The 22,694-nt window shown below is 37.8% G+C and overlaps 4 protein-coding genes and 2 non-coding genes across 7 annotated transcripts; 2 read left to right on the forward strand and 4 right to left on the reverse strand.

Annotated features, from left to right (window-relative positions):
* Positions 1-272: 272 nt before the first annotated feature.
* LOC122041609 (probable tRNA N6-adenosine threonylcarbamoyltransferase) lies at positions 273-2,979 on the forward strand. Its single transcript, XM_042601357.1, has 4 exons — positions 273-933; positions 1,745-1,900; positions 2,050-2,424; positions 2,786-2,979. The coding sequence occupies exons 1-3, from the start codon at positions 367-369 to the stop codon at positions 2,383-2,385; spliced, it is 1,059 nt and encodes a 352-aa protein (XP_042457291.1). The 5' UTR covers positions 273-366; the 3' UTR covers positions 2,386-2,424; positions 2,786-2,979.
* Positions 2,980-3,288: 309 nt separating this feature from the next.
* TRNAV-CAC lies at positions 3,289-3,362 on the reverse strand. Its single transcript has one exon. It is a non-coding gene; the product is annotated as a tRNA-Val (tRNA).
* Positions 3,363-3,509: 147 nt separating this feature from the next.
* Positions 3,510-3,583, reverse strand: TRNAV-CAC. The gene has a single exon. It is a non-coding gene; the product is annotated as a tRNA-Val (tRNA).
* Positions 3,584-4,011: 428 nt separating this feature from the next.
* LOC122041612 (D-xylose-proton symporter-like 3, chloroplastic) lies at positions 4,012-9,306 on the forward strand. Its single transcript, XM_042601362.1, has 14 exons — positions 4,012-4,228; positions 4,314-4,420; positions 4,503-4,581; positions 4,674-4,733; positions 4,831-4,897; positions 4,991-5,115; positions 6,282-6,383; positions 6,482-6,859; positions 6,941-6,988; positions 7,083-7,145; positions 7,976-8,056; positions 8,270-8,368; positions 8,774-8,911; positions 8,994-9,306. Exons 1-14 carry the CDS (start codon positions 4,046-4,048, stop codon positions 9,126-9,128), a joined length of 1,665 nt encoding a protein of 554 aa, XP_042457296.1. The 5' UTR covers positions 4,012-4,045; the 3' UTR covers positions 9,129-9,306.
* A 507-nt stretch (positions 9,307-9,813) lies between these two features.
* LOC122041611 (pumilio homolog 1-like) lies at positions 9,814-17,945 on the reverse strand. 2 transcript variants are annotated; one of them, XM_042601361.1, is made up of 11 exons: positions 17,514-17,945; positions 16,796-17,431; positions 15,513-15,918; positions 14,381-15,416; positions 12,317-12,458; positions 12,126-12,233; positions 11,762-11,974; positions 11,560-11,670; positions 10,800-10,994; positions 10,269-10,443; positions 9,814-10,165 (listed from the first exon to the last, which is right to left on the reverse strand). In XM_042601361.1, the coding sequence occupies exons 2-11, from the start codon at positions 17,396-17,398 to the stop codon at positions 10,128-10,130; spliced, it is 3,027 nt and encodes a 1,008-aa protein (XP_042457295.1). In that variant the 5' UTR covers positions 17,399-17,431; positions 17,514-17,945; the 3' UTR covers positions 9,814-10,127. The 2 variants fall into 2 exon arrangements, with proteins under 2 accessions (XP_042457295.1, XP_042457294.1); XM_042601360.1 differs by having other exon boundaries at positions 14,381-15,918.
* A 3,544-nt stretch (positions 17,946-21,489) lies between these two features.
* On the reverse strand, positions 21,490-22,664 carry LOC122039810 (cyclin-dependent protein kinase inhibitor SMR4-like). The gene is made up of 2 exons (XM_042599249.1): positions 22,112-22,664; positions 21,490-21,987 (listed from the first exon to the last, which is right to left on the reverse strand). Exon 1 carries the CDS (start codon positions 22,402-22,404, stop codon positions 22,129-22,131), a length of 276 nt encoding a protein of 91 aa, XP_042455183.1. The 5' UTR covers positions 22,405-22,664; the 3' UTR covers positions 21,490-21,987; positions 22,112-22,128.
* Between the last annotated feature and the right edge of the window lie 30 nt (positions 22,665-22,694).

Below are 22,694 nucleotides of genomic sequence, written 5' to 3' on the forward strand. Positions count from 1 at the left end.
AAAGGAATGATAATAACTGTAGAAATGATAATAATTCAAATGGACTACCTGAAAAAAAATAAAATACTACGAAATGTTTTTTTCTTTCCAAAACAGAAAAATAAATTCCGATTTTTTTTTTCAAATGATGTTTAATTAGTTCAGGAAAAGTTTAAAATAATTCTTTTTTTTTATGGAAAAATAATAATTGAAAGCAGTTAAAATCGTGTCTGATTTTTACCGTTACTTACTTACCCGGCTTATTGAGGTTTCGGCCGGCCGCCGCGATAAAAGGCGCAACTTTGAACCCTAGGCGGCTTCCCAAACCCTCGTCTCCACTTCCTCAAATCAAATCTTTTTGGGAACGGGAGAAGAAGGCGATCGATCATGGAGAATAGGGACAAGGCGCTGATTGCCGTGGGGTTCGAGGGGTCGGCCAACAAGATAGGCGTGGGCATCGTCGCCCTCGACGGCAGCATCCTCTCCAACCCCCGCCACACCTACATCACGCCGCCGGGCCATGGCTTCCTCCCCCGGGAGACGGCCCACCACCACCTCCGCCACTTGCTGCCCATCCTCCGCACCGCCCTCTCGGACGCCGGCCTGACGCCCGCCGACATCGACTGCCTCTGCTACACCAAGGGCCCCGGCATGGGCGCGCCTCTCCAGGTCTCCGCCGTCGCCGTCCGCGCCCTCTCCCAGCTCTGGGGCAAGCCCATCGTTGCCGTCAATCATTGCGTTGCCCACATCGAGATGGGCCGGGTGGTCACGGGGGCCGAGGACCCCGTCGTGCTCTACGTCAGTGGAGGGAACACTCAGGTCATAGCGTACAGCGAGGGAAAGTACCGAATTTTCGGGGAGACTATTGACATCGCCGTGGGTAATTGCCTGGATCGCTTCGCTAGGGTTCTCACGCTGTCCAATGATCCCAGCCCTGGGTATAACATCGAGCAGGTTCGCGTCACTCACCTTCTAAAAAAAATTGTTATTTTGAAGATTATTTGGTTATTTACAAATGCTGAAGCTCTAAAGAAAACATTTTGACAGTGTTAACAGAATTCAAAATACCAGCAACTCACAGTACGGAATGAAAATCTCTCTTGTCTTACTGATTTGTAGCTCGATACCTTGGTCTTTATTGTGAGATCAAGTCATAGTGCCTATTTAATACCTCATTGCAGCTAGTGAGCTAATTCACAATGCTTCCTTGATTGAACTGATAAGGTTTAGTAACATGTCCTGGTTGTTTCAGGTAGAAAGTGAGCATGATTGATGAACAGTGTCTCATTTTGTTAGAGCTTTTAATACTTCTAGTACTTGAATAATAGAACATTTTTAAATTCTTGCACTTTACTTTAGCCGATTCAAGAAGCTTCAAATACAACAAAGATAAATGCAAACAATTCCACACACGTTTTTCATTTGAAATGTCAACTTTTTTGAGTGAGTGTCACTAGTGATTTTTAACATTCTGACAGTAGTATCTGAGAATAACTTTTTTTGGTACCTTGATGAGTTTGCAGTTTATTTGTTAATTTGGTGGCATCCTTGTATTTGACCCCTTTGCACATGATGGTCTACAATCTTGTCACTACCTATGAGAGTCTTATGTTTTACCATTGTTAGATCTGAAATCACACAAATAGGAAATGAGTTTTGTGTTAAGATCATTTAATTAAATTCTAGTGGTCTTTCATTTTGTTGTTGTTGTTTTGTTATTCATTTTAACCATGTTTTCTTTAACTCATTTGATTCTCAAATTCAGCTTGCAAAGAAAGGAGATAAGTTCATTGATCTTCCTTATGTTGTTAAGGGTATGGATGTTTCATTCAGTGGTATACTAAGCTATATAGAAGCTACTGCTGTTGAGCTGCTTAAAAACAATGAATGCACACCTGCAGATCTCTGCTACTCGTTGCAGGTAATGTTTCTCTCTACTTGAATATCCGATTAGAATGTTGTTCAATTGAAAATGTATTAACTTTGTATGGAAAATCAGAAAAGGCGAAGGGTAACAGAATTAAGATAGTTGAAACATTGAACCATTTTGACTTAGTCCTGTGTGGCCAGGAAACAGTTTTTGCCATGCTTGTTGAGATCACTGAACGTGCAATGGCGCACTGCGATAAGAAGGATGTTTTAATTGTTGGCGGTGTGGGATGCAATGAAAGATTGCAAGAGATGATGAGGATAATGTGTTCTGAAAGAGGCGGCAAGCTATTTGCAACCGATGATAGATATTGTATTGACAATGGGGCAATGATAGCATACACTGGCCTCCTTGCTTTCGCACATGGTATGACCACCCCATTAGAGGATTCGACATTCACCCAGAGGTTCCGTACAGACGAAGTTCAAGCAATTTGGAGAGAGAAGTATTCCAAACACGAAGGATCTGCAGCCTGATACTACTTGTGAGGGGCAGCAGATTTAGAGGGATAGAAGGTATTTTACTTTGGCCTTCTTATGATTACTGCTACCTAGGTATATCAGAACGCACTTGTAAGTCGTATTAAACATTAAGACAGAAGGAAGAATATGCATCTTAGAACTTTACATGAGGATCCTACGTGGCAAAACTACACATATAAAATGAGTTGCATCGATCTACACTAAGAAGACAGCTTGAAGTATGTACAAGCACTTCATTGATTCTGAACATAATAACTACTGGTGGCATCACTTAAGATTCTGTATTACTAAGCAATCTTGAACTCCTTGAACCATCAGTTAACTGTTTGTGCTTGATATTTTTGATACTCGTAATACTCAATTTACTCTTTTTTATTTGTGATTTTGAATGCAGAAAAGGCAGCAAAACAAGTGTCCACGCATCAGAAGTCCGAACTCTCTCAATTCCGTATGGTGGTGAAGCTCCGAGATTATACTGGAGCAAAGATTGTAATCTCATCATTTATGGCAAACAATGCAGTAGAGAAAGTTGTAGACTTGTAGCACCTCTACACAATTCATAGAACTTGTGCAGATCAGTTTGAAGTTTCTGAAAATCCATGTAAAATAGAAAGGGGAAAAAAACGCTTAAATGGGCGAGGGAAATTTCTATCCACGAAAGTTTTCCAGTGACACCGGTTCAAACGGAAAGATTTTTACAAACCGCTGCACCATTGTCTTACCATTGTCTTCTTAAGTTCTTGTTTTTATTTTTATTTTTATTTTTATTTTTTATTTTGATAACTTAGAAAAATCTCTGCTAAAATAATCTGTAATGACGTAAAAAAAAAAAAGATAATCACCGGCACGGAGAGAACGTCTGTAATGACCTAAAAAAAAATAAATTAACTTTAGCCATGTCTGAGCCCGGGTTCGAAGCGGGGACCTCTAGTGTGTGAGACTAGCGTGATAACCAACTACACCACCCAGACACCTTTGATATCAAACTTTAGTATAACTTACTTAATAAATATCAATTCAGCTTCATACTTTATACGAATTAATTTAATGATTAAAAAAATAATCATTGGCACGGAGAGAACGTCTGTCACGACCTAAAAAGGCGTTAAATTTGGCCGTGTCTGAGCCCGGGTTCGAACCGGGGACCTCTAGTGTGTGAGACTAGCGTGATAACCAACTACACCACCCAGACGTCTTTGATGTAAAAATTTTGTATATTACTTAATAGCTAAGTTAGTTTATAAGTTATAACAAAGGGAATTAGCCCCGGTAGGAAATTTTTATGGAGTTGGATCAGTCAAGTCATTTCAGTAGAGTCGGATCATCACCTAATTATTCGGTTTAAGTTAAATATCCGGTACCTATTAAAAAAACAAAGCGAATGGAAAGACTCCCAGTATTTTCAAATAATAGCAAGGGTGGAAAACAAAAAGGAAAAAATAAAAATAATTATCGCCATTGTATGATTCCCATAACTAATCCAGACTGGTGCCCACGTTTTAGACTTAAACTTTACCTTCATTCTGTTCGTTAGGATTCGAACAATCGGGTCCTACTGTTGTAGGAAGGAAGGTACAGTGTCGGGTGAGAATCTGAGGAATTAAAAGTCTTATTATCTGTTCCTCGGCAAAAGCAGCAGCGTCTTTGAACGCGAATGGCGACCATTTCGGTCTCTTCCGCCACCGTGCGCGCCACCGCCGCCTCCGCTCCGCCGCCTTCGTCCAGGTTTCCTTCCTACTCTTTGGACCACTTTGGAACGATCAAGGAGAAGATCGACACGCGCCTGCACTCTTCTCGCCGTTTCTTCCTCCCCTCCGTTGCCTCGCTCAATCTCAGGGTACGGTTCCATCCGATCCCTTTCTCTTTTGGCGTCTGTTTTTTCTCACGCTTCCGGTTTCTTAGATCTTTGCATTATGAAACAGAAGCTTCGCCTGCAAGCGCAAGGCGCGGATTACTCCTCCCTGTCCCCATCTGAAGATGCGGACGATGCGGAAGACGGCGATTTTTCCTGGTCATCTATCATTCCTCCGTAAGTGAAGCAGCATCCCGCTTATTTCTTCGATATTTTGCATTGTGAGGGGTGATTTTGATGGTCAAGTCTCGAAATTTAGGTTCTTGTTCCCCGCTTTGGGGGGCCTTCTCTTTGGTTATGACATTGGAGCCACGTCCGGAGCTTCCATTTCTCTCCAAGTAAGCAGATTATCTCATCGTTATCCTTCCTTCTAGATTCAAAGTTAAAACGGTAAAGGTCCTGTTTAGCATTCATTATTGTTTCTTTGCAGTCTGCCGAACTCAGTGGTACCACTTGGTTCAGCCTCTCAGCGGTGCAGCTTGGGCTTGTGGTACTTCTCAAATCTCAATATAGATTCATGGTTTCTTACTTAAAACTTCTGTGCTAGAATGACTAGATGGAGTTGTCTTCGTAATGTGTTTATTCAGGTGAGCGGTTCACTTTACGGAGCTCTTGCTGGATCACTCATAGCATACCCCACTGCTGATTTTCTTGGTGAATTTTTAAGCTTATCCTTCGTTCCAACAGCATCTAGTATGAAATTTTTCTGTTGTTTGTGCATATTTTAGGACAACTGTATTGGTGTAGGAAGAAGAAGAGAATTGATTGTAGCTGCTGCACTCTATCTTGTTGGTGGGTTGATCACGGGATTTGCCCCTGATCTTGTTGCTCTTATCATTGGTCGATTCATCTATGGCACTGGCATAGGATTGGTAAGTGGCAAAAAAACTGGGATAATTGTTTAATACTTGAATCATGTACCGGTTTGTTTTTGGACTGATTAATCTTAAAAAAAAAATCCACAAGGGTATAGCATTCTTTTTACTACATCATTCTCCTTGACTCCCCTGAGTGAGGAGACTATAAATCGGGATCTGCATTTCCATCATTGTGAATGTGTGGAGTGGTCAATCCAGGAAGTCCTTGGGGAAGTTGATTATGACACTTCCTTTTAAACTATATAAACTTGCTTGGGGCCATTTGATGAAGCTATCTTTTATGATAAATGCTTTATCATTATATGGGGTGTCGGTCATGTAGATCAGATAATGTTGTGGGCTTTTGTGGTGCTAATATATATATTTTGCCTGCCAATTATGTCAACAATTTCATAGGTTGGCTATGTTGTAAAGGGGAGTGCAAATATCAAAATTTAAGGAGTGTGACCTGACTAATGTTTAATTCAGTTAACAAGCCAAGATAAAGAACATTAAGCGGGTATGAAGTTTCTTGAATGAGATCTTAGAAAAAATTTCAAGACATATGTGTACAAGTGCATGATATCCATTTTTGTACTCATTTAGTTGAAGGTGTCATTAGCAAACATTTACAATTCTAATGCAAATTTTCTCCTAATACTTGTATGAATTTCTAGATGCTCTCTAAAAAACTATTAGCGAACTCATGTGGGAAGAGATAGGCAATGAAATCAGACAATAAGCTAATGAGATAGGTATCCGTAAACACTTCAAATGAACATCAATGAGTGGATTGGTTTTGTATAATTCGTATAAGCAAATTTAATAATTGAGAAAGAAGAGTTCAAATCTCTCTCTATCTCTCTCTCTCTCTCTCTCTCTCATCGACTAGACACCTAAAGCTGCTTTTCCTTCTCCATTATCATTTATAGTACCCTTACCAACATAGCCCTCTTCATAACATATGGTATTCATTGGTGCATTCATGCTTGGAAATAATGAGAAGAGAAAGATGAGGTTGAATGTGAAGAGGGAATAGGAGCTGCTGATAATGGAAAAACATAGAAGCTTCAAAATAGAAAGAAAAAAAAACTTTTTCATATATAGATTGTTTCCTTGCAGTTGTACAAGCACACTGTTCTCAGTAAAATGCATTCAATTTTGTGCATCTTCTTTCGTAGGCCATGCACGGAGCTCCTCTTTATATTGCAGAGACTTCACCATCACAAATACGTGGAACACTAATATCACTGAAGGAACTTTTCATTGTTCTTGGGATATTGGTGGGTTTTCTTTTTATTTGGTATCTGAAGTACCTCTCCTATGGAAGTGAAATTTTCTAACTCTCAAAGGTATATATTTTTTTTAATTTTTGATGTAGTTGGGCTATCTTGTGGGTAGTATTCAGATTTCTGCTGTTGGAGGCTGGCGTTACATGTATGGTGTAAGTGCACCAATTGCGCTTGTAATGGCTTTGGGCATGTGGAATTTGCCACCATCCCCAAGATGGTTACTTCTAAGGGGAGTTCAAGGGCAAGGTTCTTTGGAGGATTATAAAGAAAAGGCTATTAATGCATTGACAAAGCTTCGGGGTCGTTCAGTTACTGATAAAAAAAATGACAAGGAAATAGAAGAAACATTGACTTCTCTGAAGGCTGCCTACGCTAAGGAAGAACCTGAAGGTAGTTTCTTGGAGGTCTTTCAGGGAGCAAGTTTGAAGGCCTTTATAATTGGAGGAGGGTTGGTACTCTTCCAGCAGGTGTTTGACTAATTGTGAATTTGGTATGATCCATAAATTGAGAAACTGCTATTGGTGAAAACTGAATTCTTGTCTCCTCAGATAACAGGACAACCAAGTGTCTTATACTATGCTACTTCAATTCTTCAGGTACTATACAAGAGATGAATTTCTGTATGTTCAAGGAATATAGTAATTTAATTTGTTTTGTTTTGTTTTTTAATGTCCTTTTTCTCCCGCGCAGAGTGCTGGATTTTCAGCTGCATCTGATGCTGCTAGAGTTTCAGTTGTGGTTGGGCTTTTCAAGGTATCTGAATGAGTTCCATGCTAATCACATATTAAGAAATAAAACATGTATAAATTAGAATTTTTATCGGAATTATGTTGTATGATGATGAATGACTCGGCGATTGACCTTTTTATACATCATTTGTGGCAATGCCATATCAAAATCAGAGAGTAGAAAATAATTATACTTTTTGCTAAATTCTGGTCTAATCATGATTATAATCCCATTTCTTATGCAAAAGCTTTAGGATAAGATACATTAGTAGCCAGCTGATTTTTCTCAATCAATAGGTCAAAATTCTCTATGCAAGAGAAGAACATTCTAATTTTTCTCAAGGAGAAGAGAATATTACGATCAATTCTTTATTTCACCATTGTGTAGCCTATGCGGTTAATTTGGCCATGGCCAAATTCTTCTTGCATTTTATTTTATGGTTGCTGAATTCAAAAGGGATTAGGACGCAGGGCTGCCTCGATTGGAGTAGCTTGATGCAAGGTTCAACCATGATGTGTCAAATTAACATCCTTAATTCCGATTCATGTAAAAAAATATTTATCACCAAGGTAATCTGGCAATAAGTTACCTAATCTTCTATACTGTAGACTGCATTATATATGTGGAGATATTGTCTCTACACAGTTAAATGAGTTACAAACAATTATTTCTTTGACATTATCTTTCCTTTCTGTGTGAAGTCCTCTTGTACTTCGTTATATTTGTCTTGGTATTTCTTTTCAAGTGCTCAGCTGTTTCTTCTTGGCATATTCTTTCACTTGCTGTATAATAGTCAATAAGTGAAAGATCTATCCTATTAAATTGTTGTTTAAATGAGAATTTTTTGTTTTCAGTTGCTGATGACTGGACTAGCTGTTCTGAAAGTTGACGACCTTGGGAGACGTCCATTGTTGATAAGTGGTGTTGGTGGAATCGTATGTACTTTTTTTCACTTATCTAACACGTAATGTTCATAGTGATACTTATGATCCTTGGAACATGTAGCATTAAATGATTGAGGTGGTTTTAGAGATTGTTTCTTCAACTTTTACATGCCGGCATTTTTAGTTATCACATCGAAGTTTTTATCACAGCATTAATTAGTTATTCTAAGGTGATAAAGAAAACTTTCTTCTTCGATAATGCAGGTGTTATCTTTATTCCTTCTTACAGCTTATTACAAATTTCTCGGAAGCTTTCCTCTGGTTGCAGTAGGTGCTTTGCTTTTATATGTCGGCTCATACCAGGTAACTTACATCTTCACCTCACATATCATCGAAAGTAATAATCTTTCATTTTGTATGCTAATTCTCAGAAAAATTCCCAAAACAAGTTTTCCATCAGTTTTTTTTTATGCCTGTTTCAAATGATATGTAAAGATGCAACTTGAGTTGTTCAATTGTGTACTGATTGATAAGTTGAGCTTATTATTTGTATTGATCAATATGACTGAGCTTCACAAATCTATTACAAGAATCTCGTGTGAATTCACGTTGAGTTTGTAAAATAAAAGGATGCACCATTTGCATATCGAAATAAGTCGAAGAAGACCCTAAGATGTCTACAATTCTTTTCTCTGTGATGTATTTTAATCAATGTAATGAGAAATAAACTCAGCTTCTTGATGGATCCTTGATCGTGATGGTCTGCAGGTATCGTTTGGCCCGATCAGTTGGCTGATGGTTTCTGAAGTATTTCCTATTCGTACGAGAGGCCGTGGAATCAGTCTCGCAGTTCTCACCAACTTCGGGGCGAATGCATTAGTCACATTTGCCTTTTCTCCCCTGAAGGTATCATAAAGTTCAAGATTCGATATCATAGTGTTCTTAAATTTTATATCAGGCAAATAATATCTTTGAAACCGTGATGTAGGAGCTTCTTGGACCAGAGAACATCTTTCTTCTATTCGGAGTGATTGCCTTGCTCTCGCTCGCCTTCGTTCTTTTCTACGTCCCGGAGACAAAAGGCCTGAGCTTGGAGGAAATTGAAGCTAAGATACTGAAATGAAGCTGTTCGTGACGAAGCTATTTTCAGAAAAGTTTCAATGAAACATCTTCACTGTTCAGTTAAGTAGCAGAAGTTCCTTCCAAGTGCCAAAATGTTTCACCATTTAAGATTTCATTTTTGTAAACAAATAAAAGATGGATTAATACAGATGATCGTGTATCAGATTGGCATTGTTTTACATTCTGTATGAAAGAAAATATAATCAAAAAATACTTGTTGCAATTGACTTCAGACAGAGTCGATTAGGCAACCAGAGTCAACGTCCAAAGTGTACATATCCATCATCCACTAAAGCCTGTGGAGGCCAGGAGTTGAAGAACCAATGCCGCATGATGAGAGCCTGCGAATGCACCAACGTAACTAAGTAGACCATAATTTAGATCAGGATGGATGGCCAGGGCGACTACCTTCGACTATCCACTTAAATCCAAATTATAACCCAAATTATAACCTGAAGGAGACGGTAAATCTAAGGAGAGATCGTAATGCATTGCAGAATGTTTACTACTGTAATGCATTGCAGAATGTTTAGTACTGCTCCCGTACCAACAACACATTCAAACTGCATTGCAGAATGTTTACTCCTAAGGAAATATATCAATAAAAACAGGAACTTTTTATTCTCTTTTGTGGAAAATGAATTAAAATAAAATGAAAAGAGAATAATAAAAATGTTTTTCATGCATTTCAAGAATGTATGTATATATATTATATCATCACCTACAATCATTCCAAGAGTAAACAAGGGAAAGACAGATGAACTCAATCTTCCTCCTCTGTATTGTTCCAATTTTATCGGATGTCTGCTCCAAACCAACATGAACTCAATTCATTTCTATTAGCCATCTGAGCCTCAGCCTTAGCATAATTAAACTACCTTGAAATTACAAAATGTACAGAATGGATTCCATTCAAGCAACATTGATCTTATTTCTAGATAAAAGAGTGAGCTAAAACTAGCTTCAGTTAGCTGTACAACTTCGTCGGTGTGTCGCTGTCTTACGAGGGAAAGGACGCCTGGAGCCCGATCCTCCTCTCTGCAGCAAAAATTCAGAAACTTGTTTAGTTTTATCAAGGAGAACAAATAAGAGTGAGCTGTATGAGTCATGGACTTGTTTGAGAAGAAACTGACAGACTCACCTCCGGTGGCAACAAGCTTCTCAACACGAGCAACAATATGCTTCCCGTAAGTGTATTTTTTAAGCGCGTTCAAGTGAACCTTGATTCGCGAGAGGATCAGCTCCCGCTGCTGATCGTCGCACGTCTCTAACACTTTCTGTACAACGTAGTTACCAAATTGATCTTTCATCATGGCCTGCCATTGAACAAATAGGGAAAACATTCAAACAGGTTTCAGTGATGCGAACTGTATCACTGTCCTAGCAATTCCAGAACGTTGTGGCAATGAATTTAGTTTGACGAAACTGGGTTAATTCACTACAAGACGATAGTATTTCTTGAAACACTCCTTGGGTTCCCTTACGCAACGAGACGATAAACCTTAAATAGATAAACAATAAGAATTTAAATGCATAAACCAAAGTCCAAACTCTAAATTCATGAGGGTGTTAGCTAAACTGCATCATTAGAAAAGCTCAAAGGGAAACACAATAGACCAAAGGCAATATATCCAATTACGATAGTTTGACGAAATGCATGGATGAAGCAAACCTGGAGAGGCTCATTTTCATCAGTCGAACCCAACATCTCGCTCACCAAAAGCTGTCGTGCTTCAAGACTACCGAAAGTCAAGCATTTTTCAATGACATTTGAAGCAAATTTCTGCTGACTCATCTGTACTATTTGTCCAGTTAATTGCTTAATAATCACAGAACGCTCATCAGGCTTTCCATGCTCCAGCACATGCTGTCAATATACATACAATGTCATATGCGATGTTCTGAACTACTTTAAATCGAAAGAAAAAGTTATAATTTAGTAAGCCATAAAATAAATAGAACTGATAACTTCAGGAAAAATCGTCAACGATTCACAAATTAAAGCAGCACGGCAGTAGTTGACACAAGAAGCTGCATTAGCTTGATGAGAGAACCACCCGTGCTATATATATTATGAATGATACTACTCAATCAAATGCAGACGGTGCATTCGTAGCAAAGCTTTTTTGAATTTCTTTGCAAAAGCATGGAAGAACAGAGGTGAATAATCGAACACCTTCACTAAATCTTAAGCAAGAAGGTAACTATGCAAGATAATTAGAGAACAAATTTTCATTGATACATTATCAGGAAAAAAATTGAATGTGCCCGCAAGGATCTAGTGACATTTGCAGAATTTATGTACATATAGTTATCATTCTAAAAGAAAATATAATTGGAGTCATTGCAAACTATCTGAAAAGGAGGACCAATTTTTTAATGTATCTGAGGCTGATCCAACAAGAATAGATTATTGTTGACAAACAGCTGACCTGAACAACATAATTACCATATTGGTCTTGTGCCAACATGGAAACAGAATGTAAAATCTCATCCATGACAATCTGTTGAGTATTAGGATTGTCACAATGCTCCAGCACTCTCTGAGACAATAGAAGAAAAAAATAATAGACGTAAAATACACATTCACATATACTAGTATGACGGTGAATATAAAATAAAAAAAAAATGAACCTGTATAACACGACAACCATATGGATGAGTAGATAGTGTCACAACTTGATTATAGAATGTTGAGATGATAAACTGAATTGCATCTTGTGGGACACACTCAATACACTTTTGAATGACATGGTTCCCATTTTGATCTCGCACACAGTGGATGATACGCCCATCAAGCTCTTGAACCATCTTTATCTTCTGGTCCAAGTCAACTACTTCTATTGCCTGAAACAAGTGAAATGCAACTATCAGTATACAGTAAAACAGAAGTATGAGGATTACACTGTAAACAAAAGCAGAATAAAGTATCAGCTGAGGTGAATTAATATATATTAGAACTAAGACACTAATTGGACTTTTTTCAGCTAAGAAGTACCTTCTGGATCACTCGACAACCATACATCTGGAGGCTGAGAGCCAATACATGCCCATTAAGGTGGTTAGCTAATTCCCGTCTCTGAGCTGATGATCCATGTTCAAAAAACTATAAGCGGAAAAATTGTAAGGACCTTTTGAAGCAATTCAGTATAGAAACTTCATAGAGTTCATTGGAAAGTCAAATTCTACCTTCTGGACCACATAATTCCCAAACACATCAGTCATCAGAGACAAAGCATGAGGCATTATCTCAACAAAAACCATGTTTTTTTCTTCAGTAGTAGCTGTTTCAAGTTTCTGCTGTATGAAGCGGCTTCCATATTGATCAGCACTGGAAAGGAAAGTTAAACTCAAAATTTTTATGTATGCTAATGAAAAATAACTAATTCAACGGTGAATAAATTGGAGTATTGACATCTATTGTAAAACATAAATGTACCAATAGTTTAGTATGACAACTTAGGCAGATAAGATTAAGAGGAAGATCAGAAAAGTCGCTATTAAGGTGAGAATTTTGTTATGCTAGAATTTACTGGGTAGTAAGAAAAATTCCTCAGACATAATAGAAAAGGATAGGTGTTGTACAATCATTTAGTGGTTGTATACTAATACTATTAACACCTAATCTGAAAGTGAAAACCTGTATCTCCACAGCCAATAGCTGTGAGAAGGATGCAAGTTATCATTTTTATATGATAGTCCTTAAACTAAATTTGCTTGATGTAACAACAAGAACAGCAGACACTATACAGCAGTATTTCAAATAAGGCAACTAGAGATAAAGATATACATATTATTCTAATAATGTAACGTTGATTCTATAAAACAGATGGAGCAGATTGTTTGAATTTCTTCATTATTCCTTATGTATGTTGCTCTTAACACCGCTCATCCACTCTATCTTGTTGCTTCCACACACTACATGCAAGCAACCTACATCTATAAGCACCTATATCTGATAAAACTAGAATGGCCTCATTTAGTTCTGTATTGATGTTGTCATTGGCCCCTAGATCTTCATGCCAAACATCTGAGAAGATCTTGACTATGGGCTCCTTACCAACATCACTTCTAGTGTCCTACCATGCTCTTCAAAGCCCATGTATAAACCCTCTTTTTTGCCTGTCCTTATATCTTTCTAGCATCATGTCAACAACCACACCAATTCAATCATCTTTTTACCAATTATTTACAAAACAATACATGAGCTTTTGTTTTACCTTTTAACCAACAGTTGAGTGGTCTAGTGGTAAGCGAGCTAGAGGAGGACTTTCCAGCAAAGGTTGTCAGTTTAAATCAGTATAATGGCAACTATTGGAAGGGATTAACCTTGCCACCTCTGCTCCAAACAGGGAATTGTCTCATATTCAACATGGTGTGGAAACATTTCATGGTCAAAAACTAAGAAAAAGTTTTTACCCTGTTTTTCCTGGCACCCTCTCTCAATATAAAACGAAAAACTAATCTCCTTGTTCTGGCATTTCTCTTACCTTAGATTTACATATTGAAATCCTAATCTCTTTTATATTTGACACGCCATAAGCATTCCACTACAAACAAAAAGCTAGATTCATCAGTCTCTCTTTCAACATCATTTTCTTTCAATTTCATATCTGAGCTTTACTCAATCTCCACTCTCACACCTTGGCCCTTGTAGTAATGTCAATCTCCAGTCTCACATCTTGCCTCTTGAAGTAAGGTAAAACATAGTCTCTTTCTTCATTTTTTTTTTCAGTAACCTTCCACGATTTTTTGCTTCATTTTCACAAACACAAATATTCTGGGATATTTTCCATTTGAAATGAGTTAAGGAAAAGAACTACATTCATGAAGATTTCACTCTTTTAAAAAATGTAATCAACTCATTCATCCAGAGAGTTTCATTATTGAAGTTCTTTAACCACACACTAGTGTTATGTCTTCAATTGTCTAAGTCAGTCTTCTTTTTTATGTGACCATTTCTATCTGGGTAACAAGCCGAATATTGATTTATCTACATTCTAGTTTGAAGAGAGTGTTAGAGTTACTAGTTATATGTGATTAGAATATAAAACTAATCTCACATGAGACACTAGGACATTAGATGTTTCCATATAGCCCTACATCTGGGTATAATTGTTCTCTTATGATTGGAATCTCATGTTTATCCTTGCCAATTATGTAAGATGGAAGATTTGAGATGTTGACAAATGTACTTGGAGGTCAAAATGGGAACGGAATCAAGAAATCAAGGCAAAGAATAGACTTATATACCTGAACTCAACCACATGGCCTGCAATCTCAGCAAGCTCAAAGCTTCTAGTCTTATTGCTCTTGAATTCATCCAAGAGTGAGGATGGAAACTGTCCATCTATGTTACCATTAGCCTCAGAATGCCAAGATCCCAGAACACCTCTACTTATGTTTCGCCAGTTGGAAGAATAATGCATATTGCGCTCTCTGAGACTAAGAGGGATGCTAGGTCCAACAGGAGAAGCAATAGAATTTGCTAAAGGACTTCCTGGATATGAAGTAGCCAGGGCAAATCCTGAATTCCCATAATAATTATGAATTAGAGAAGCAGATTTAGCCAGATGTGTCATGCCATACGGCTTCTGTTGTTGAAGTAAGGACTCCAAGTAAGTTTCCTGGATCCCAAGTAAATCAGCATAAGAACTTAGATAACCTTTCTCCAGGGATGGATTAGAACAGTTGGCTCCAAGTTGAGCAGTATATTCAGCTGCCATCAAGTAGTCGATATAAAGTGGGTCATTAAGTGGTGCCTGAAGAGCTGCTGCAGTGGAAACTGAATTTCCATTTCTACTGAGAGTTCGTATGTCTGCAGGCCCAACTAAATTTGGTGGTGAGAAAGTTCCACCTTGTAATGCCCCTACCTCCATTTTAGGTGATGCATTTGGTGATACACTAGCAACACTTTCCAACATTGGAGACAAAGACCCCAAGCCAACGTGATTTATCAAACTTGCTGATAATGCTGGATTTTCTAAATACGCATTGAGATTGGAACTTGAAAAGGCTGCATTGACACTCTCGTACAGAGAAGAAACACCATTTGTGGTGATGTAATGAGAAGGTGCTTCAAGATATGGCTTGTCAGATTTAGCAGGAGACTTTTGAGATTCAATTAGCCCATTCAAACCTGATCCTGAAGTTCTCAAATCCACTGAACCTACTGAATTTCTAATGGAGCCAGGGTAAGGAGGTTTTGCCGACTTAGGAATGGCCTGCATGCCTAGATATTCTGGATCAGAACTTTTGAGGGTAAGCTGTTTGTCAACATTGTTCTGGCCTAAATGTGAAGCAAAAGGAAAGTTCTGGTTATCATATATTCCTTGCTGAGTCTTTGATTTTGTAGTATTTTCACAAGCAGATGACAGGTTAATACCTGATAAGGAAGCCATAAGATCATCAGATTCAACTGTGTCCAATGAGATACCATTCGAGGAGAAATCATGAGTTTTTTTGTCAGGGGCACAGATTCTCAGGCCTAAATGGCCTAAATGTGGAATGCAGGGACTCTGAGCTCTTGCAACTGACTGGGCATCAGTAGTACTTCGCTTCAAAGAGGAGCCCACAACATATGCATAACTGTGAGGCAATGATGTACCAGTTTTCTCATGTCCATTGTCACTATGTAGAAATCTGATGTTTTCTTCATCCATCAATGCACTTACTTTATGTGATGAAATCTGGATGCTAGGAGAAGATAATGGTTCAGAACCACTAAAAGCACTACGACTTGCAGCGCGTGAGGGATGGCTTGAACTGGGACCACTTTGTACAACTTCATCCTAAAAAACTCAACAGTCAAATTATGCCAACCACAATTCTGGTCAGCAAAAAGAATATATATGTATTTATAAAATGACAGAATCTATAGCACCAAATATAAGAGAAAAAGTATGCATGTGGCATGATATCATGGGTGCAGACATATGTTCATTATTCAAAACTAGGTTGACAATGAGAAAGACCGATTAAAAGAGCTAGCTGGAAATGGACAGGCTAGAATCTGATATTGAAAGCACGTACTTTTTCTTACTCACTACACTGCACCACACATATAGGTATCTAATTATCACTCTGCATGTATTTCTTTTAATCACAATTATGAACATAACAACAACTAATTTCTTGTGGCTTTATCTTTGATGGATGTTATCTCCATTATATGACCAAATTTCAAAAGGACAAAAAGGCTGATGCACTAAAGGGTATTGATCACTTCAAAAGCTTCTCCACATGAACTAAATTCCTTGTGAGTGCACTGCTAGTTCACTTATTTTGATCTATTACTTGGATCCTAATTTCCAGATAGGCACAAATTTTTATGTGAGATAAAATTTTATTATTTGTTATCTATTCTATGTTGTAACCAGGATTAAACATGTAAGCAAACTTCTCATATAGGTTGACCTTGGTTATGACCACAAAATGTTCTGCATTTTTAGGAATGAAAACAATGATTATGTGTTTTGTTAGGTCTAAAACTCAAATCAAAGAAAACAAGGTCTATACTAACTAAAAAACACAAGTAGTTATGTACATTGTCGTCATTGGATACATGTGTGAGCGGTACCACGAGTGAACAAAAACCTATCAGGTCTTGCAGTACTGAGATCGATCAATAAAAAGATTTTGTCAGCTATATATTGACAAATGGATCACCTGCACAACATCAGCAAAGCTCTTCTGGCGGCCAAGTGACAGACCAATCAAGCCATCTCCTCTATCAACCCATTCTCCTGCCCCAGGTTCCATAATCGTCTCTGCCTGTTGCTCCTCCATCGAAGTAAAAATTGGTTGTTTAGAGAAGAGTGATATATCATCCCCTTCCTCCCCTCCATTGATTTTCCTTCTATCAGCAGTCCCTCCTATCAAAGAGCTGGATTGGAGCCTCTGTGTGGATCGCCAGTCCTCCTTGGAGAGCACCGGGGGCGGTAGCCGGGGGTTTATATTTGCATTCGAGTAGTAGTAGGAGACATATGCTGGATTGGAGAGGAGTTCCTCCTCTGACGAAATCTCGTCCCCATTCTTTACTGAGGAAATATCAGGCACGCCGAATGCACCTTCGCGCCCATAGATCCCTCCCACTGCGGCGAGCGAACCATTGACAGTGGGCGGAGCGGATCCGCTCCGGAAAATGCTGAGCTCTCTTTCTCGATCACTCGCCTCTTGCCTCCTCTGCTCCCTGAGCAGCAAACCCAGCTCCTCAAAATCCTCGCCGCCAAAACCATCCCCTCCGCTCCCGATCAAAGAACGAACTCCCATATTAGACAAAATGCTCTGTTGCTTCTCAATGCCCTAACAAGAAATAAATCAACTTGAACCCTAAGATAAAAAAGGAAAGAAGTGCGAACAAAATGCAGCTTTAACATCTCCATACCTCGAAAGCTCAAAAAAAACTTGGGCTTCACCCACAAAAAATTGAATCTTTCACGATAAAACCGACCAAACGCATCATTTTCGTACCCTAAACGTCAAGATCCTTAACTCAAGCTCAGAGAAAACAAACATGAACAGTATGGCTCAAAATCGAGCAAACAGAGAGATCGGAGCAAAAAGATTCCATCTTTAGCAAAACATCCATCATCAAACCGCCCGGTGATCGCCGATCCACTCCGCCATTTCCCATTGGGCACCCTCTTTCGTGCTACACCACTCCGAGCCCCCCACTGTAGCTCCAATTGAGAGCCAGCAACAGCGCAACAAAAACCAAAGGGAAGAAAGATCTACGCCGTCAGATCTCCCCACGGACGGTCGAAGATCACCCGGAGCCCGTGCCATTGAACCCTAAAGGGTTTACTTGGGACGATTTAATGAAACAAATATCACCAACTCTAATGCTTCTGTTAAATTAATTAAAACAGCATTTAACGGGCAGCTTTACCACAATAAGATAGTCCATCAAATTAATGGCTCGATTAATGCGATAATTAAAGTAACGATGTGAATTAATGGTTTTAAGTTAATTTAGAAATGACTAACAGTCAACCCGGTGTTTACTTAAAAATGACCAGTGTTGACACTTAATTTTGGTGGGACCAGGACGTGCTGACGTGGTAAAAAAATATTAAAAAAATCAAAATTTAATAATTATTTAGTAAAAAGGACAAAAATAAAAGGGCCGTTTTAAATTTTAGAAATCATCAGTGATTTTATTCTAAAATTTTCTCTACTAAAATTGACCAGGATGAAGCATTTGTGATTACAGTTGGATCATAATCTTAAGCAGTTGGGGTCAATTCCCTGCTTTACTTTATTTTTTTTATTAGATGATCTAGGCTCTATTCCAAAGAAACTATTTGATAATGTCATATCTCTTAGTCTAAAAAAAAAAAAAAGATATCATTTGTAATTATGGTTAGATCAGGGTTCTGATTCGACTATAATTGATTGTATTTCTTCCTTGGGTTACTATCATCTCTATCTATCTCAATTTAAACTATAATATGGAGGACGATGAATTTAGGGAGAAATGGTAACTAATTACTTTTAAATTATGGTAATAATTTATTTAAAATAGTAAGTATTTTTTTATCTCCCTATTTGATAACTAATATAACATATTTAGGATTTGATTAAGTGAACTAAATGATTTATTGTTTTATAATATCTTCTCCATAGGTTTGAATCCTCTAGATCGTTTTTTACTATCTAAAAGAAACATCTCTAGATCACAAAAAATGATTCAGAAGATCCCCTCTCATCATCTCCGTAGTCGTTTCTAAATTATAAATTTAAAATGGCACCTCTCAATTTTATACAATAACATTGAGATAAAGAGTATTTTGAAGAAAAATTATCTTACGGGGTTTTTTTTAGAAAAGCGCGTCGTTCCGATCTTCAATTGTCCTTTTGCTTTGTTTTCTTAAATAAAAAAGTGAAAATGAAAACTTAATTGTATTATTTATTAAAATATATATTTTTTATTCTTAATTTCTCAACGATCATCGCTTTCCCTGCTCACCGGCTCACTCCCTCTCACCGTCCAAGTAAACAAAACTTCGCCAAAGGCCGAACAGTCATAGAGAACGAGAGAGAGAGAGAGAGATTGAACGAGATCAATCTCTTGCAGATCATCAAATTTGTCTTCAATCCTCGTGTTTTTTTTTTTCCCTTTTTTGGTTTCTTCCACTGAATGGTGTTTTTCCGGCGCCGGCGCCGGCGACGATCTCAAGGAGTCAAACCAGTCAGCACTCTCTCCAGCAGACGAGCATGGTGACGCAGCGGCGCATGATGTAGAACCTCGCCCTCTGTTCCCTCACCAGCCTCGCACACCGCCACGAGCACGGCCGCGCCCCCGCCGCCGCCGCCGCCTCCGTGGCCGTGGACGCGCTGCTCCACCGGCTCCCGTTCCTGCTCCCTTTCTTCGACAGCTTCCACTTCTCGTCCATGTGCACCTCCGTCTCTCTACTTCCTCCCGCGGAAGGAGAAGAAGAAGAAGAAAACAGAGGAGCCAATCAAGGAAAGGAACTCCGCTTACTAGGAAGGAAAACAGAGAAGAAGCAGAGGAACTGGACTGGAAGATGAATTGTGAGTACTTGAGGTTATTTATAGAGGGAATGGGAGGAGATTTGAGAAGGAAGATCCACCAGCTTTTCTTTCTGATCGTCAATTATTTCACTGCCATTACTCTTTTTATGGAGTTGAAAAAAAATATCATCAGTTTTTACCTAAGAACGTTGGGATATTTTCGATTTACTCTTATAAATTTTTATAGGATCAAACAAATTGCACATAGAATTAATCAGTGTAAATTAAATATCTCATATCAACTAAAAAAAATTAATGTCATACACAAAACTTATTGAATACAAACCGTGGCTTAAATATGTGATTTCAATGTCACATGGTAACTTTTACCATTGCACTCCATCCAAGTAAACGTACTTGGGAGGGAAGGAGAACTAATTATTAATAAATAATTAGTATTTATTAATATTTCTTAAATATTAATTAAAAATTATTTTAAACTTAATTCAATTTAATCAAAATATTATTAAAATATTTTTAATTAAAACTACCAACAAAAAAATCATACTTATTTTGAAAGACAAACAAAATTAATTTTGATGAAATATAAAATTAAATCATGTTAATATTTTTTAAATTAAAAATAATTGTAAGATTTATTAATATTTTTTGATTATTTTTTATATAAAAAATATATACTGTAAATTTTTTTCCCCAAGTACTAGGATTAACAGCATGAAGAAATAAATTTTTATAAATATCTTAGACTAAGATAGTATAATGTTAATTTTATCAGTTTAATATCTAATATAAAAAATTAAATTAATTTATTTACGAGAGACTTCATGATTTATTGCTTGGATTCTTAATTGAATACACCAAAAGTGTACGCGATATCATTCGAGTGGAAACAAGCAAACGTGGATCCAGCTCGACGAGATAGAAAAGTTGCATCGTCCTCTTAATTTGATTATTACCTATCAAATTCTAATGTCAAATCATGAATAATCAATTTAAATTAGGGTAAAAATAAAAATAATCATTTTTAAAAATTGGGTGTCCTTTTTCATTTGTTTTTTTTTTAATCAAAAAGCGCCTCCTCCGCTAACCCTTTGAAATATGATATAAATTATGTATTATTATCCTGTATCATATTATTAAATTCTAAATTGATTGATTAACCACAATTTTATAATTGTTACCGTAGTTTTTAGTAATTACAATTTTATAATTATTATAATATAAATATTATTAAACAAAATAAATTTATGTTATACCTATTAAACTGTGACTACTATAAAATCATAATTATAATTATAATAATTTTAATTTCATAACTACTATAGCATAAATAGACATATCTTATTAATAACATCTATGCCATTTTATAGGGGCTAATAGAGTGAGGTGCATTAATTATCCTAAAATTAACTCAAAAATTAATCAATATTAATATAATATAAGCTGTATACCCCGTACCAACTAAAAAACACTCATTTGATTTTTTTTTAATGTTCTTTTGTAAATAGCTTTTAAAAAAACGTGAGATGAAAATTCAAAAAGCATAAATACAATTTTTGTTTATGAAAAATAAGTAAAATAAAAAAATGTTATTTAAATTGATAATGCGAAGACACGATGCACAAAAAAACAAAAATGCAAAAGTCGGTGGAAAAAGAGTCTTACTTATATTCCAACACGAGGCCAAATCTTCTAGGAATCCAATGCTCGCAATTAAGATAATTTATAAATTTATATGAAAGACGCTTATTTTAATATCTAATTTCTAAATCATTCCAATTATTATTATTATTATAAATTGTTTATCTCCGCTATCAATTAAACTAGCACCAGTGCTAAAATTAGTTATTTTTATAAATATCAAGTTTTGTTGAAGATATAAAATTATAGTCGTCGTGAAGAAATTACAATCATTAATTCCAACATCAAGTTGAAATCGAATTTGGGTGAACTCAAAATATGCTTTAGAGAATCAATTGCAAGTCAAGTTGTCCCTCTCCACTCTCTACTTGTCCCCAAAGTGCTCATTAAGCCTTCTCTGAAATCTGGCAAAAGCTGGATTAGGGTTCTTGAAGATTTCTCACCATGTATCATTTGCATCTGAGCTTGAAGTGACTGGTGCCTCAGATCCCACTGCTCTGCTTTTGTTTGCAACAGTGCATTGACAGTCTTGTATAACATAAGAAGACAACATTGGATTCCTCACAACATTGGATGCTCCCCAATCATCCATATGCAGTCTTTGTTCTTGGCAGTTCGAACAAAGACTTGATTTTTGATAAGAAGAAGGCTGATATAGATCATACGATCGAGAAGAAATACAAAGAAGAACATTCCAAAATTGCACGTTTTGGTACGATGAACTACGCCAATAGCACAGGATAAATGAGTAATATATTCTAGTGTTACAAAAAGAGGGTCGGTCGAAGATTAGGTCGAAGAACAAGAGTAGATCTTGGCACATAACAGCTTAGCACAAGAGCTAACCTTTTCTCCACCTGGCTTCAGGCGCAGGCCTCCTCCCGCCTCGGCGCCATCGCAAAGAGGGCTTCGAGGTCGGGCGGGTTGAAGTAGCCGTTTTTGGGCGGCGCTTTCTTCTTTCCGTATGCCGCAGCGGGGGACTTCTTCCTCGGCGGCGGCGGGCAGCGGATCGCGGCCGGGATCCGGCACTCCGCCCTTCGAGGCGTCACCCACCCGCCGCCCATCTCCTTCTCCTCCTCCCGCCGCTCCACCGCCATCTTCCGAAGCCCCAGCATGGCGATCTCCGCCTCCACCTCCATCTTTCGGATCAGGGAAGAAGAAAAGGACCGGCCTTTTTCAAACGAGGATTCGGAGGGAAAGGTTCTTTCTAGGGTTTTCAGGGATTGATTGATACGTATTTATATAAATGCGAGCGGACGCCGCGGCGGGAATTTGGGCGGCGGGAAAATGCACCGCTTGCTTTTTATGGTTTTTCACAGTCGGCTATTATTACCCACCTTTACCTTCCTTTTCATTGGCTCCATACTCGGCCCCTTGGCAAGAAGTCTTTGTGGGTGTCGGGCTGCATAATGAATTTCCATGGTTCATA

This window comes from Zingiber officinale, chromosome 2A (genome assembly GCF_018446385.1).
Source record: "Zingiber officinale cultivar Zhangliang chromosome 2A, Zo_v1.1, whole genome shotgun sequence".
Taxonomy (NCBI): Eukaryota; Viridiplantae; Streptophyta; class Magnoliopsida; order Zingiberales; family Zingiberaceae; genus Zingiber; species Zingiber officinale.

What these genes read in the sequence shown, in the direction of transcription:
- LOC122041609 (XM_042601357.1), top strand. Translation starts at nt 367, where the DNA reads ATGGAGAATAGGGACAAGGCGCTGATTGCCGTGGGGTTCGAGGGGTCG. An exon ending in CTGGGTATAACATCGAGCAG is followed by an intron (nt 934 to 1,744) that starts GTTCGCGTCACT and finishes TCTCAAATTCAG; the next exon opens with CTTGCAAAGAAAGGAGATAA. An exon ending in ATCTCTGCTACTCGTTGCAG is followed by an intron (nt 1,901 to 2,049) that starts GTAATGTTTCTC and finishes CTGTGTGGCCAG; the next exon opens with GAAACAGTTTTTGCCATGCT.
- LOC122041612 (XM_042601362.1), top strand. Translation starts at nt 4,046, where the DNA reads ATGGCGACCATTTCGGTCTCTTCCGCCACCGTGCGCGCCACCGCCGCC. An exon ending in ATGCTACTTCAATTCTTCAG is followed by an intron (nt 6,989 to 7,082) that starts GTACTATACAAG and finishes TCTCCCGCGCAG; the next exon opens with AGTGCTGGATTTTCAGCTGC. An exon ending in TTGCCTTTTCTCCCCTGAAG is followed by an intron (nt 8,912 to 8,993) that starts GTATCATAAAGT and finishes ACCGTGATGTAG; the next exon opens with GAGCTTCTTGGACCAGAGAA.
- LOC122041611 (XM_042601360.1), bottom strand. Translation starts at nt 17,398, where the DNA reads ATGGGAGTTCGTTCTTTGATCGGGAGCGGAGGGGATGGTTTTGGCGGC. An exon ending in GCTTTGCTGATGTTGTGCAG is followed by an intron (nt 15,919 to 16,795) that starts GTGATCCATTTG and finishes TGAGTTTTTTAG; the next exon opens with GATGAAGTTGTACAAAGTGG. An exon ending in ATGGTTGTCGTGTTATACAG is followed by an intron (nt 11,671 to 11,761) that starts GTTCATTTTTTT and finishes CTATTGTCTCAG; the next exon opens with AGAGTGCTGGAGCATTGTGA.
- LOC122039810 (XM_042599249.1), bottom strand. Translation starts at nt 22,404, where the DNA reads ATGGAGGTGGAGGCGGAGATCGCCATGCTGGGGCTTCGGAAGATGGCG.